Here is a 15,253-nt window from a genome sequence, read left to right as displayed (position 1 = left end):
ATTATCATACTGAAATGAAGCAATGCCCATGAAATATGCTTTCCTGGAGTTATAAGTACAAGAGGCTTAGCCTAGAGCTTTCAAGTATGTAGCAACTTTTAGCTTAAATGTTAACCTTTCTCTATTTTGGTACTATCTATATCTAAAAATAATACTGGATTTTATAAGAATAGAAAACAATAACTTAGAATTTGATTTAGCAGCTCTTTGGACTGCAAGATAATTTGTCATTAGTTTCCACTATCTTATGCAAAAAATAAAGGAAGTATATATTTTGAGGGGTCAAGGTTTTATAATGCTGGGTCAAATTTTAGCTGCTGAATTAATAAACATGAATTTAACTCCTGATCTGTGGAAAAGCCATTCAACTTTTCTATATTTAGTTTTCTTACCTAAGAAAATAAGAACGGTCGGCCAGGCACGGTGGCTCACACCTGTAATCCTAGCACTTTGGGAGGCCGAGGCAGGTGAATCACGATGTCAGCAGTTCGAGACCAGCCTGACCAACATGGTGAAACCCTGACTTTACTGAAAATAGAAAAAAATTAGCTGGGCACAGTGGCGGACGCCTGTAATCCCGGCTACTCAGGAGGCTGAGGCAGGAGAATTGCCTGAACTCCGGAGGCGGAGGTTGCAGTGAGCCAAGATCGTGCCACTGCACGCCAGCCTGGGCGACGGAGTGAGACACCATTTCAAAAAAAAAAAAAAAAAAAAAGCAAAAGAAATAAAAGAAAATAAGAACAGTCTAAGTTCCTTGTAATATTGATGAAGTAGCAAGAGACAGCTTTAAAGCTGTTTTCATTTCTTTGGAAGATTAGTAAAATAAGTTTGAGTCATAATTTGAATCCTGAAAAAATGTTTATCTCAAACATGCTCTTAAGTAGAATTCCAATATTTCCATTTTTTGTTGTTTGTTTCTCCTCCTATTCTTTTAACAAAATCCATGCAAATTAATTAAAAATTTGCAAATTTGTCTAAATTAGTTAATTTTACAAAATTCCCAATTGCAATGTGGGTTACCATATATTCTACTAAAAATCTAGTTCTAAAATTTAGAGTTAATACACTTTCTGAATAACACGTAATCAGTGATCAAAGAGAAAAAGAGATTTTGCGTCATCTTAAAAGTGAAATAGATCCCTGAACTTAATGTTCCATTTCAAAGCAATTGGATTTTTTTTTCATTTTTATAGTTAGATATTCTGTGCCATTTCTTATTGTTTCATAGAGACAATTTTTCCAGCAGTTTGTTGGGTCTGGAGTTATAAAGTTGAATAAGTGACAATCAATCAGTGATCTCAGATAATTTATAGGGTAGTAGGAAGGGAAGTTGTACGAGTAAATAATTATATGATTTCACATTGAAATGGAAATCTGTACTGTGGAGGTCAGTGGGCTGGGTATTGTCAATAACCAGGATAAAGTCTGTGTGATAGGAGCCCACTACCTGCTTTACCATTTGCTGCTACTCATTCTCCTGCCCCTGTCAGTTCCTCTCTCTAATGGCCAGCCACTTCACTGCAGCTGGGGGGAATCTTTCTTATTTATTTTGTTGTTACTATAAGTAAGGGACTTACATGTTATTCAGGTATTTGAATAACATTGTTTATTGTCTCTTTTGAAGTAATAATTGATCTCTACCAACTTATTCTAAAATTAAAACATAATAAATACACTTTTTTTTTTCAGAGATGGGAGAATGCTCAAAAACATGTAAGATGTGGGTAGGTTTCTCAGCAATACTATTATTCTTTATCTACTGTCCGTTAGCCAAAGACCAATTCTGGCTGCTGACAGTGTAGCAGTCCATTTGCCACTAAAGTTATGTGAAACCTATTTTTGAAAATGTAATGGATTTGCACTTTACATTAAATGAAGTCAAAATATAAACAGTGTCCTAGAAATGAAAAGTTAATCATATTAAACTAATATTTAAATCTCTGTGCAAAAATTGGCTCTTTAACAAAATGTTTGCAGACTAATGATATCTTTTCAGTTTTGTAAATCAGGTTGTTCCATGTCTGTGGAATCAGAAGACATTGAAACATTTGGCTCATCTGATTCATGACAATTTGTTTATATAAATACCACATGTTTCAGGGATCTACAAATACTAACTTCTCTGATAATTTCCTGAAAAAACACCCCCAAGTGAATTATGCTGACATTTTAATCTAGGTCCATCGTGTCTCTGATTTAAAACTCCAAAATACTATTTATCAATTTCAGAATTAGTATAATCTTTAGTTGAATATTGTTATGGTCATCTGTTTTTTATTTAAGTCATTGTACTTTATTTCCAAAAACACAGCTATAAACAAAACTATGACAAGATAAAATCATTTGATATAAAGAAATTTTCATTAGAATATGTGTAGTGGAGGCAGTACAGATGAAATACTGTAGTAGGTGTTGGAAACAGTGGGTTCATTATCCTGTCTTTTTTATTTTTGTATAGGTTTAGAATTTTCCCTAACAAAAATGTAGTTTCTTTTGTAGTTGGCAGAAATCAAAAGGAGACATAAAAATTATTTATAATGAAAATTTGTCTGTCTGGATTAATGTGTTTTCAGTAGTACAATATTTGGTGCAGCCTTCTTGTGTTGTACATGTATGGACTCAGGGTCGATTCCTCCCCCAGTGTCATGCAATTTTGAAAACGGAAATGCTGTGCAAGAGCAGATGTCAAATCTGATCTTCTTTGCATGTGTCCTCAATAGTTTCAAGGATGATATTGTCGTTGGTTGGATGCAAGCTGGAAGACTTACTGAAATGGCATTTGCTTTTAAACTGTTAATTTCTATTGAGATATAGATCATGTAGTAGTTTGTGAACTAATATTTTAGAGGGGTGAAAACGCAATTGAGGTTGGTGCAACTGCAATTGCGTTTGCACCAACCTCATAAATGAACTTTAAAGCTTAAAATCAGATAAGGAATAGGTGGAGTTATGAGGGACAAACATGATACTGCTATGATCTCGAGATTTTCCTCCATTGAAATCATTCTTTTGCAGGTCGACATTGTAGAATGACCTCTTTAAAATACACTTGTACCTGGAAACAGTATCTTCAATGCATCAGTGTGCATTTGTGGACTGTTTTCTTTGGCATGTGTTGGACGCGGGACAATGAGGTGCAGGGAAGGCTTAGGGAGGGAACTAAGTCTTAGTAGAAAGAAGAGCCCATAGATAAGGAACCCTAAAACATGCCCAATCTATGTGCACACAGCCCAACCCAGGACAGGCTAAGGTTATTAAAGAGGTAAACCCCATTGAGAGATGACCAGCCTGTTGGAACACTCAAATGGGAAAAGCTCAGCACTCAGGGGCATGTTTCTGAACCTGACCGCTGAGGGAGAAAGCAGCTGACAGAGAAACCAAACAGTCTGTGGGAGAAGTGATAAGGCCCTAGGAAAAGCACTACATAATTTGCAGGTGTGTGTGACCTCCGTGCTCTAATGGAATCTTAGGTGTGATGAGGTTGTTTAGGATCAGTGATTTAAGAGGATATAAAGAAAAAGGAGAAAGGAGAAGATAAGAGGAAAATTGGCTGCAAATTTTTGCAAATATTTCTACAAATTCTAAGGTACTTTACCTACTGATATTTTAAAATCTTTTTCTTTAAAATTTAATTACAAATTGCAGTATAATTTTCTAATATTTTGAGATCTCCAAGAAGTAAAACATGTGAGCAGAATGGTGCTCATTTGTTGAAATTTTTGGGCATATTATTTTCTTCTTTTCTTCCATTTGTTTTAGTCAACAATTATTTAATACTTGTCTACTAAATGTCAGTTATATATAATTACTAATTGAGACCATTTAGTCTAGGTTTGACAAAGATGGTACTAGCATGCATGCAGTTTTCCTCCAGAAAAAAAATTAATTATGTAAATATCAAGGGTAGACTGAATTCAGTTTTGGCAAAAGATATTTTCTTTGAATAAATAGCTATAGTAATTAGAATTATTTATGAATCAAGTAATATTTATTTTATGTAACAACAAATAAAAATTAGAATTTTTATAATCATGTTTATATATAAATGAATAATTATCTTACCAGCAAGAGGTAAAGCATGAATTAGAAATCAAATCAACATTAAACAAGTTATAATCAACATTTGACAATAACTAAATGAAAGATTGAATATATATGTGAATCAACTATTACATATCCACCTAACTTCGTGTCCACACATAATTATTGCTAAACATGTGATGGATGAATGAATGAAAGTGAATATCTAAAACAAATGACCCAATATTACTTTCCATTATTAAATAATAATTCAATAATTGAAAACAGTAAAGACAATCAGAAACCATGCTAAGTCAAATGTGAAGTGAGCTGTTATTTTTTGAAATTTTTATTTACCCATTATTTCCCATTCTGATTAAGTATATTTAAATGTTTATCATATAAGTTTTTTTTAATAAATCCTTTTTCTTTAAAGGAAAAATTCTGAACAGAGGAGAAAAACATAGCAAAAAAAACTTAGAACAAGAGGGAAGAAAGATTCATAATGAAGCTTGCTCATTCTTTCGGACATATTTTGCCCAGGGCCACACTAATAGTGATTGGTGCCACTGCAGTTTAGGGAAGGGCATTTTAGAGTCAAAGGCTTGAACTTGGGATTGGTTGTTTCAGGCTTTATTCTCACATTAGTCACTAAGGGACCTTCAGTAAGTCATCTTATTTGGTTCTACATGTGCCATCGATTTCAAAGGGCTGATAATACAGACATAATTTAAATAGAATTCTGAGATTTTCAAATTCAGATGCTCAACAAATGCAAAGTGATATTCCATGGCCAGTTAACAGTGAGGCAAAACAGTGTTTGGAATCTTTATCTTATGATTTAAATTGCTTCAGTCATGTTTTTCTTTCAGTAAGCTCCATTCTCAGCAATTCCTCTAATAAGTTTATGTCTTAACAAAAATTCTTCGTGTCAAAGGCAACACTTTTTATGCTCGTTTGTGTTTGTTCTCCCCTGCCCCTTTTTTATTTATATATTTTTCCAAAATCATACTTCATGGTAATTTATGTTTTTTTCATTCCAAGAGCCGGGAAAAGCTTCTGAAACCAAACAAGGGACTGTAAAAATTGCAGCACAAGGTAAGCAATAAAACACTTTAAAAAGCATTGCCTTTTTCAAAACATCTATAGCACTTTATTGACAAAAGCAAAAGCTGTTTATTGCAGAATAGCACCATCTGCTGGGATATTGCAAAAAAAAGTATTGTTGAATGAAAATACACAGTTCAAGTGTATTTTCTAATACAAGTGTTTATTTAGTTATTGGAGCAAGCATGACTGAGAGTAATGCTAAATTTGCAGAGGAACTGCCGAAAGACCCAAGAACTAGTCTTGGCTCCAAGTTTCAGTATTTGAGCTTTATGTATATTTTTAAAAATAATCCATTGATGTGCATAAAGAAATACAGATACAGATATAAAATAATGTACACTTTTCTATAATTTTCAGTATACCTTGTAATTTATGTCACATGAGAAAATCAGAATCTTATTAAAGCAATATTACTTCATAAACATCAAAACTGTAAAAATAGGGTTCCAGATATGGCTACAAAGTAATTATCCTATTTTTATGAGCCATCTAAGAAAATTAGTTTCACCATTTACAAATATCTTCAGGATATCAAAAGTAGTTTCGTCTCACACCATGAGGATTAATTTGATGAAAGCATAAGGGAAGGGTTCAAGTGTTCTGCCTTTGTTATGTGGCAAAACTTTATGGAACACACTTAGAAAATAAAAGATACAATATTTACTGGAGAAGATCTTTATCATCTCTTCTATGCTAGATTATATAATATCAAGCAATAAAGGAGATGCACATAGGTGGATAGGTGGCGGTACAATTTTCAGGGGTAGAAGGCTCTCATAGCAGACTTCTTAGCATATCACATGATGTACGACCGAATGTATTACATCTGAGCAAAAATTTTTCTCTTGTGTTTAATCTTGGACCCAGCAACATGCAGAATCACCCCCGAAAATATTGGTAACATGGGTTTGTTAAATGCCATTTGACTCGAGGATGTTGTCTGTGAGCAAAATAAGCTAGAATGATTAAAAGCTATGATACCAATTTTTAGTTTTCACATTGAAAAACTTGTTTTTCTTTAGGAAAGTTCTGATAGGGAATATAGTAAATATTATGAACGATAGAAAGGCAGGACAAATATTATTACCTTTGGTTTTTTAATACATGAAAATGCAGGTCAGGGTGATTTCCTCAAGCCAATGACTACCAGTTTAAGAAATCATTGCTATTAGTGTATATATGTTTTCATAGAAAACCACAATCACCTTAGGCTCCTTCTGTTTGACTGAGACTTCTGAGGACCATAGTGTAGATGTGGAACTATGACTTGAGGCAGGAATTTTGTGTTAGTTACTTCAGCCTCATGTTAGAGGCATTCATGAGGAGGAAAATGAAGAGATATCTGAAAATTTGATTCATATTTGAGCTTGAGGCCATGGGCTCTTTAAACTACATTTAACCATTCAAGATTTAAACTACATTGGACAAGTCAACCTTAGAGCCTATTGTTTTGGAATAAACTATTTATTTTTGAGGAAATAGTAACCTAGAGTTTCAAAGTCTTGTTAGAATTATCCTTGGAAGGAAATTGGATGAAAAGATTGATGAAGCACAGTGAACAAGGCAAGAGTGAGGTATTCTGTGTATGCGTTTACTGAAATAAAAATGACACACCAATGCAGGGACACACCAAAGCAGAACTGCATATCATTCGCGTCTTTGCAAATCCTCCATAGATCTTTCTTAGATATGTTTATTTTAATGCCATAGGCATATAATTAAATTATGCATAGAAATGATTAATATTTGCAAGTACTTCACGTGGAGAAAAAACTTAAACAAAATTGGCAATAATCCTATAGTAGACTGATGTTTTTGAAGTATAAAGTGACAAAATTGATCATGATCTTTGTGGCATGGTAAAAGGCTAGATTAGATCTGTTCATTTATTTATTTTTAACTTTTACAACCAAGGACATATTAAAAATCTGGCTTTCCATACATATGTATGTATATATGTTCATATTTATTTATAACTATTATTAAGATTTAGCATATATCCTTTGGAATTTTAAAATAATTTAAGGAAATTATTTTAACAAAGTTTTGAGGCACTGAGGAGGCAACAAAATAAATATCTCACTACTACAGGAAATTCCAATTTGGAGATCTAAGAAATTTAGGTAGATATAAGGAATGGCTTTTGTTTCTATTAAGACATGAGACAATAACCTCAACTAGGATGGTGGCAATGACATAAGAAAAAAAGCGCAAATGTCATTAACATTTTGAAGAACTAATATTTGATAGAGTATATCAAAAGAAACAAAGGAAAGAATAAAAATGATACTGAGCTTTGGAAACTGGGTAATTAGGAGATGGTAATTGTCAAAAATATTAAGTTTCAAGGGAAGAAACTAGCTGAAGGGAAAAAACTAGCTGAAGGGAAAAGATGATTCATTCTTCAGTGGATGAATGTTGAGCAGAAGTAAAATAATTGGACAATAATTTTTTTGGAGCCAATTAGAATTTAGATGGGGGATCAATCTAGTTCACAGGTACTACATAAAAAATTGTTGGAAGAAATTGATATAGACCCAAATTGGAAAGGAAGGAGAGAGATGAGGAATTTTTTTTTTAATCAGTTAGGTGCAATGGTGAGGTAGACACCTAGTGATATTAAAATGCCAAAGAGAGAACACATGCCATAATGGAACTCGGCTTAAAAGATGGGGTATGTGCACTCTGTGTTAGTGTATTTCCACTGGCTTTTTTCTTCTGGATTCCTGAAGCAAACATTAAGAATCTCCTGGATACTATAGGAAGAACATAGAAAGAGAACAACATCAACAAAACTAGAATGTTAGCCATTCCAGTCTTTTTACAATGTGAAAACCAAAAACTCCGTTATTGAGAACCATGTCTACTCAGTAAATTCAGGAGTCATCCAATCCCATAACAGAGTTAAGTAGATTAGAACCAGGCAAGCTGAATTTGAGGACCAGAAGTGGGACACATGGAACACAAGCTACAAAACTGTTCTAGAAACAATTGAATCCCAAGACCCTGGCTTTGAGTAGCTTGTGGGCCTGGAATCCAGCTTGGTAGATAACATGGCTTTCCAGTTGGCAATAAATAAAAGCCATGCACCTTCAAGGGATCCAGGGCAACAACAGAAACCAGAATCAGTTATGATGGAATAGGTCAAACTCCTTCATTCAACTATCTCCATTGTCGCTGAAAACTGGAAACTGAAACTATCAAATATATAAGAATGGGAAAAAAGAAGATACATGTGCATGCATGCATGCTTGCATCTCTATATGCATATGTACAGATTGTTTTTCATGTATTTTAGAAATCAAAAAAATTGTTGTAATTTAACAAGATTTTACTAATCTTGAAGGAATTTAAGTTTCAGAGGCTTTCTTGTCTGTAGAATTTGTAAGAAACTACAGTTTTGCTAAATGTATTCACATTCTGAGCCCTCTTTTTGGCGTTGGTCAAGGCCTTTGTCAGGTTGCCCTTTAGATGTGTGTTTATGGTTAAATTGATGAATTTTAGAGTTCAGAGCAATTCATTGACCAGAGCTCCTTCGAGGGGGTAATTTTATGTTGTTTCATTTTGTCTTTCTTTAAAGAGTTCCCCATACCCATCCATCCAAATCATGATTGGATGATTTTGAAAATTGTAAAATTTTTTGAAGGAAATTCTTATTTTCAATGTAAAGAATCAACAACAAAGTCTGTTGAGTCAAACTCAGAGACTTACTAAAATCAAACCTCATGGCTTTGAAATTCATCAGGCCATGTCCATATCCTTTAATTCATTTTCGGTGTTATCTTTGTTTTTATCCTTATTATATCATTGGAATAAACAATTTCTTAACTTAAAAACATTGTAAATATGAATCTGCTATACATTTTGTGTATTATTAGTTAAAACTACATCAAAAAGAAACAAATGTCCCAAAGTAGAATTAGCTTATTTGTAAATTCACTTTTCTACTACAAAAGTAATAGCACATCAATAACATTTAGAAAATAGAGAAAAATAACCTGTGGTAAATTAAAATACATTTTCTTCCTGTCTTTTATTCCTGATTTTTAGAGCCAATTCTGCTGCTTATACTCTGCAAATTATTTTAATGTTTCAGAGGCTTCATTTTCTGCTCTGGGCTGCCTTTTATAACAAGGTCAGGATGAAGACCCAACAAGAGGATGTACCTGAAAGAGCTTTGGCAATTGTAGCACAGAGCAAATGTCCATAGCACTTGTTTCTAGGTGTTTTCTAAGTGTTGTTTCTAAGTGATCCCCAACATTCTATCCCACTGAGGTGAGATTACAATACTGGAATATGCACAATCTCAAATTCAACTAATGTGGCCTAAGATACCTCTGAATGATTTTGGCTCCTGGATGAACATTACACAGAACCAGGGGTCATATTGCTTGGAGCAATTCTAAGCCTGTTGAGCACCTCTCCCAAATATTTCTGGTAATACCCATAAGCAACAACGTGGATCCAGATTTAGATTCATGGTCCAGAATTGGATAAATATCAGCGCAGAGGAAGCCAGAATTCAAAGGTGATTGAAGTGTTCTGTACCTTTTTCTCTATGTAAAAGAAGGCATAAGTTTGCTAAAAGGAGGGTAGAATATTTATTTTCCCTTCCTGAAATTGGGCATTTTATACATGGTTATTATAAATGCAAATGTAGACTGCAGACTGGTATATAATTCCTCAGTAGCTAAGCATAGATAATTTTTGGAATATCACTTCCACTTTTTTTGATTAATTCAGTCACAGCCTATATTTTACGACCTTCTAGAAGAGATTGTGGTTTCCTCAGATACAACAATTTAAAATCTAAAATGAATTTACACTAAGCATATACATATAAATTTGACTTCTTGTCTACATAACTCCATATATTTTTATTCTTCTTTTGCTAATGCTTATTTCTGAGTTTACAAATATCTTTATATGAAGTAATATTTTCTTCTTACACTCCTATCATAGATTTGGATGAATTGATTAGTGTATAGGTGACCACTGAATTTATGAATATATGGAATACATTCTCATATTCTGGGGAGTATTCTGAGGAATGGTCATTTCATATGCCTTAACGCTATTTTCATTATTTCAGCAGCAGCTAAGAAGGATGAAAAGAAGGAAGGTATGTTTTATGCAAAATCCCACTGAGCCTTTTGTGAGTACAATTTACCAATATCCTGAGTTGGGTTTTGACTGCTATTCTGTCTATATTCCCCTTGGATAACTGGATCTATTATGTGCATACATTTTGCATGAATGTGCTTTTTCTACTTCACCTCACACAGAAGGGTGAGCTACTTTTTGAAAGTAATTTTAATCTAGTCTTTCTCAAGATATAAGGAATAAAACATAGCTTCTCAAAAATCCTAGGGCTCCTACTCTGTTGACAGTTTTATCAAATTTCAGAACTATGTAAAATACAGACTCATTCTCATCGGCATTCAAATCAAAGTCTTCTAAGCCTTTGGGGTATATAAAACAGTAGTCAAGTTTCAATTTCACAGCTTTAAGCTTTTTATCTGTTTTTTTTTTTTCTCCCATTGCTCTGCCTCTAGGATTTTTTTGTTCTATTTTTTCTGGCTTATATACCTCTTTTCATTTTTTCTCCTTTTGAAACATTGTCCATAATAATATGCAATATTGGAGGAGCTTGGGATGAGCTGTGTGTGCTTTTGTAGATTCAAGAGATCCAGTGTCCATGACCAGCTAAAAAACACATAAAACACTCCTTGTAGGCAGCAAGACTGAAATATTGGTATCAGCTTCAACCCCATTTTTTTCTTTTTCCCCTGACATTTAGTCCTCCAGAATTTTCACTTTTTCTGAGCTATCCTTTTGTTTAATTCTTCCTATAATAATTAGAACAACTAATCATCATTCACAGGATCCAGTTCTTTATTTGCGATCTCACATTGCCATTTGTGACCTCATGTTGGTTTTACTAACTTCTCATGTAAACTAGATCAATAATCTCCAAAATCAGTGGTCAAGGACTCCTGTGGGTCTCTGAGACCTTTTCAGTGGTTCTATAAGGTTAAAATTATTTTTATAAATGATAGGAAGTTTTCATTTGCCTTTCTCACTGTCGTTCTCACTTGAGTTTGCAGTAGAGACTTCTAGAGGATAAACAATGGTAATAATACAACACAGTAAACGCCCAAGCAGATGTGCAAATCCTATTGCTTTCTCATTAAACCAGACATTAATAATAGTCAGAAAAGTAATAAAAAAGTCACTCATTTCACCATGTTTTTTGTATTGGGAAGTGTATCGATCATAAAAATGTTATTTATGTTAACATTTAACAGGTTTATTATTTTTAATAAATGCATAAATAATACCATATTTTAAAAATTTCCTCAGCTTTAATTTTTTAAAATGATAAGCATCAATAGAAAGAAGCTACATAAATAAAAGCTGTTTGGGAGTTTTAATAGTTAAGATTTTAAAGGAGTCCTGAGATGAAAATGAAAAACTTTGACAAAAATAATTAATTTGCCTCTAATATTACCTCTTTCCAAAATAGTCAACAGATTTCATTCAACTTTTCATGTCATAACCTATTTAAAATATTGAGCAGCTTTACAATGACTCTGTAGAGTACACTGAATGTACTCTACAAGTCTTAACCTTCAATTAAAGTTTTTAAATTCTTTTTCTTAATTGTCTTTCCTAACTGCCTATTAAGCGTACTTCAAGGCAAGGTCATGACCAAGGCCTAAACAATTCCAACAGTAAAGATGCAATGATCCCTTTTTGAGATTGAGACAATTTATTACTTTCATAGCAAATGTAAGAGTAGCTAGAGGTTCCAGCTCTCCAAGGTTGTTGCCCCACACACCAAAAACGATGAAGCCCAAACAAAAGGGGCCAGATAATGCAACACAAGTTGGGGACACGTCATTGCTGAGCAGCTAATCCAGACTACAGCAAAATGATTTTGTGGTCTGCAGCTCCATTCCAGGCAGCTTTAGGCGGAATCAGGAGGTGATGAGAAGCTGCCTCTTGACATCCTCCTGGGAGAGATAGGGAGCCATGTGGGAGGTGATCTCACAGCAGGTCTTTACAAGCCTCCCTTCTTTCTATGTTCTGGGAGAATCACAAAGCATCCTACCAAAACTTAAATTAACTGTGGTTCAAAACTTTACCTGCATGGCCTGTATGGATATGTGCAAAGTTGCCAGGACATCATGGTGAGCTGTTATCCGATACTCTCACCCAGTTTCTTCCTTTATCATCTTCATCTGTACCAAGTCGTTCTCTATTTTACATATACAATGTGGCATCTTGCCTTTGTTCTTGCTGTTATCCTAACAGAGCTTATCCTTTTTCCTTCTATGAATATTCATACATTTTCCTGTCTCTGAGAAGTTGGTCTGATGCTACCAATTAAAAATACTTTCCTGCATGTATAATCTTCCATTTGTATCTCTCCACTATTATTTATTTCTTGCCACCTTGTACTTCATGTTACTTGTGTTTATTTTCCTATTGCTCTAATTGACTTAAGCCTTTTGTCTTAAGGGACCATGTCCAATTAACTTTTATCCCTTATGGAGGATGAGCACATTTCCTTGGTTTGCACGTTTCTGAACAAATATATATTCTATGCACGCACCAGTAATATTCAGGACTCAAGATAAATATAATACCCAGAAGAAATATGAATAGGTACCTGTTTTCTCACACCACAGGCAAGGAATGATTTTTTTTTTTAACTACTAGGAGGTATATTCCAGTGAGCTTTTTAGGTTTGGGAAGTTATAATCAGCTATTGACTGTCCTTCTTAGGTGTGTGTAATCACTAGCTGCTCCTTGAATTCTACGAGCAGATCCAGGTAGATCTTATTCATCTAAACTCAGATTGAGTGATGAATTCCTAGCAACCGGAATTCTAGGAATTCCAGGTTATCTTCTGAAAGATAGAAATCCACTGAGAACCAGCCATATGAGATTTATTTTTTACTATAAATAGAGAAAATAGAGCTGAATACATGTGAGAATTAGTCCCTAGTTCTATGGCTTCCAGATTCAGACCCAAAGATAAATCATGCTGAAAAACAAAGCAAAATTCCTAGTATTGTAATTGACTAAAGTTGTCAATCAGGGAGGTTCCACAAAGGAGATAGGATACTTCAGTACTAGCACTAGTAGGCTATCAGAAAATTAACTTTTCCCTTCAATATAAATTGGTATTTCATTTTCTTTCTGTTTTTTTTCTTTTTTTTTTTTGAGATGGAGTCTCGCTCTGTCGCCCAGGCTGGAGTGGGCACAATCTCTGCTCACTGCGAGCTCCACCTCCCGGGTTCATGCCACTCTCCTGCCTCAGTCTCCCGAGTAGTTGGGACTACAGGCGGCTGCCACCACGCCTGGCTAATTTTTTTGTATTTTTAGTGGAGACGGGGTTTCACAGTGTTAGCCAGGATGGTCTCGATCTCCTGACCTAGTGATCCGCACTCCTCAGCCTACCAAAGTGCTGGGATTACAGGCATGAGCCACCGCGCCCGGCTGGTATTTCATTTTCATCTGGCATCACTTTTGAACATAATAGGCCTTACTTGAGACACTGTTACAGATGAGTGAGTGACGGATTGAACAGATGGCAAACACATCACTGCTTCTAAATCACAGGTGCTGGGAGCCTCAATGTTCTTAAAAGACTACTGCCCAGGTTGTTGGGCAGGGAAGTATATTGACCAAGTAAGCCTTTGTAATGTTTTAAGCTGTTTGAGCCAAGAATGCTGAAAGGGCATAATGAAGTTTAATAGCATGAATATTACCAGCTAGTATTAATAGCTCTTCAGGGTCAGTATGTGATCTTTGGACTCCAAGCACTATATTTTTAAGTTGCTCTATTATTTTAGTTCTACATTTCTGTTGCACTATTGACTCCAAAAGAAAATACATAACTTTATCATGACATTTTGAGTTTCATTTGCCTGACCCTGGACTTCACATTGTGTTTTATTCTTTCATTTTAATACAATTGATATATGATAAAATATATTATTGATTCTTATTATTAGGAAATAGAAAGGCAGATTAAAATTATAGATATTCTATAGTTGCATTTATTATATTGAACTTTCTGTACATATTCCATTCCAGTATCTGGTCAGAGAATATAGGGATTGGAAATAATCTTGTTCTAATATGCCATGTTTTATCTTCTCTGTGTTCCCACATTTCCCCCAAACTTTAGGTTGAATTTATTCCTACATGATCATGTTCTCTTCATAATCCTGTGCTTTTCCTGTTGGCTATATTCTGGACTCAAGAGATTGTTCAGTGAGGAACACAGAACTGCTTGGGCAGGCAGAAATCCTATTTCAGTATAGTGGAGTCAAACTAATTGACAACTTACAATGGACATTGAACTATCAAGTTCATACCTTAAGCTGTTGTGTTATAAGATTCTTATGTTTCAAGTAGAAGTGGCCACTGCATATTGTTAATATAAAACTGTATTATGTCATATTTTTTCTGTGTATTTGAATTGCTTGCTTATCCAATTAAAATAATTATTCAGGAAGAAAATGAATAGGAAAATGTTTGCAAAGCACATATGTTTCAGATAGCAAATGTAGCCTACTAATTTAAAATTCCTGATGACAAACTAAATAGCAAGAATATTTTTCAGATTGGTTTTCAGAGCTGGGGTTAATTAAGAAAAATCTATTCTAAAATTATTTTCATTGTAGTGTGCTGGACACAATAGTGTTTAACAAATGATGAATAAGCAAATGTTTTGTCTCAGGAATCGATTATTTTTTAAATCAAGGGTTTTTTTTCCCCTTACAAATAAAACATATTCGTGTTACAGAAAAATTTGAAATTCAGAAAGAGAGGTAATAAAATCTTGCCTAATTATTTAATCTGTCCACAGCTACCATTAGTATGTTGGCATATTTTCTTCTAATCTTTCTTCATACACACTCACATGCACACATAAAGTCATTTTATATTATGTTTTTATTTTTATTGTGCATTATTTAATTTATCTTATTTAGTTAATATTTTCCACATTGTGGCATAATTAGCAAAACATCATTTGAATAATTGTGTATTTTTCTATTGTGTGAATATACCACAAATTCATCAACACTCTCTTATTGTTCAGAGG

The 15,253-nt window shown here is 34.0% G+C and overlaps 1 protein-coding gene across 48 annotated transcripts in view; it reads left to right on the top strand.

Annotated features, from left to right (window-relative positions):
• Window positions 1-15,253, top strand: part of TRDN (triadin) — a 419,844-nt gene that overhangs the window by 236,431 nt on the left and 168,160 nt on the right. For 31 of the 48 annotated variants that reach the window (XM_031012505.2, XM_055391701.2, XM_055391749.2 and 28 more), the window contains 2 exons: window positions 5,065-5,118; window positions 10,223-10,252. In XM_031012505.2, coding sequence (XP_030868365.2) covers window positions 5,065-5,118; window positions 10,223-10,252 — 84 coding nt within the window. The remainder of the gene's footprint in view (window positions 1-5,064; window positions 5,119-10,222; window positions 10,253-15,253) is intronic. The other 17 variants (XM_055391743.2, XM_055391747.2, XM_055391736.2 and 14 more) reach the window with 1 other exon arrangement.

This window comes from Gorilla gorilla, chromosome 5, assembly GCF_029281585.2.
Source record: "Gorilla gorilla gorilla isolate KB3781 chromosome 5, NHGRI_mGorGor1-v2.1_pri, whole genome shotgun sequence".
Lineage (NCBI taxonomy): Eukaryota > Metazoa > Chordata > Mammalia > Primates > Hominidae > Gorilla > Gorilla gorilla.
Note: the sequence above shows the minus strand (reverse complement) of the source record. Positions and strands in the feature narration are given on the sequence as shown.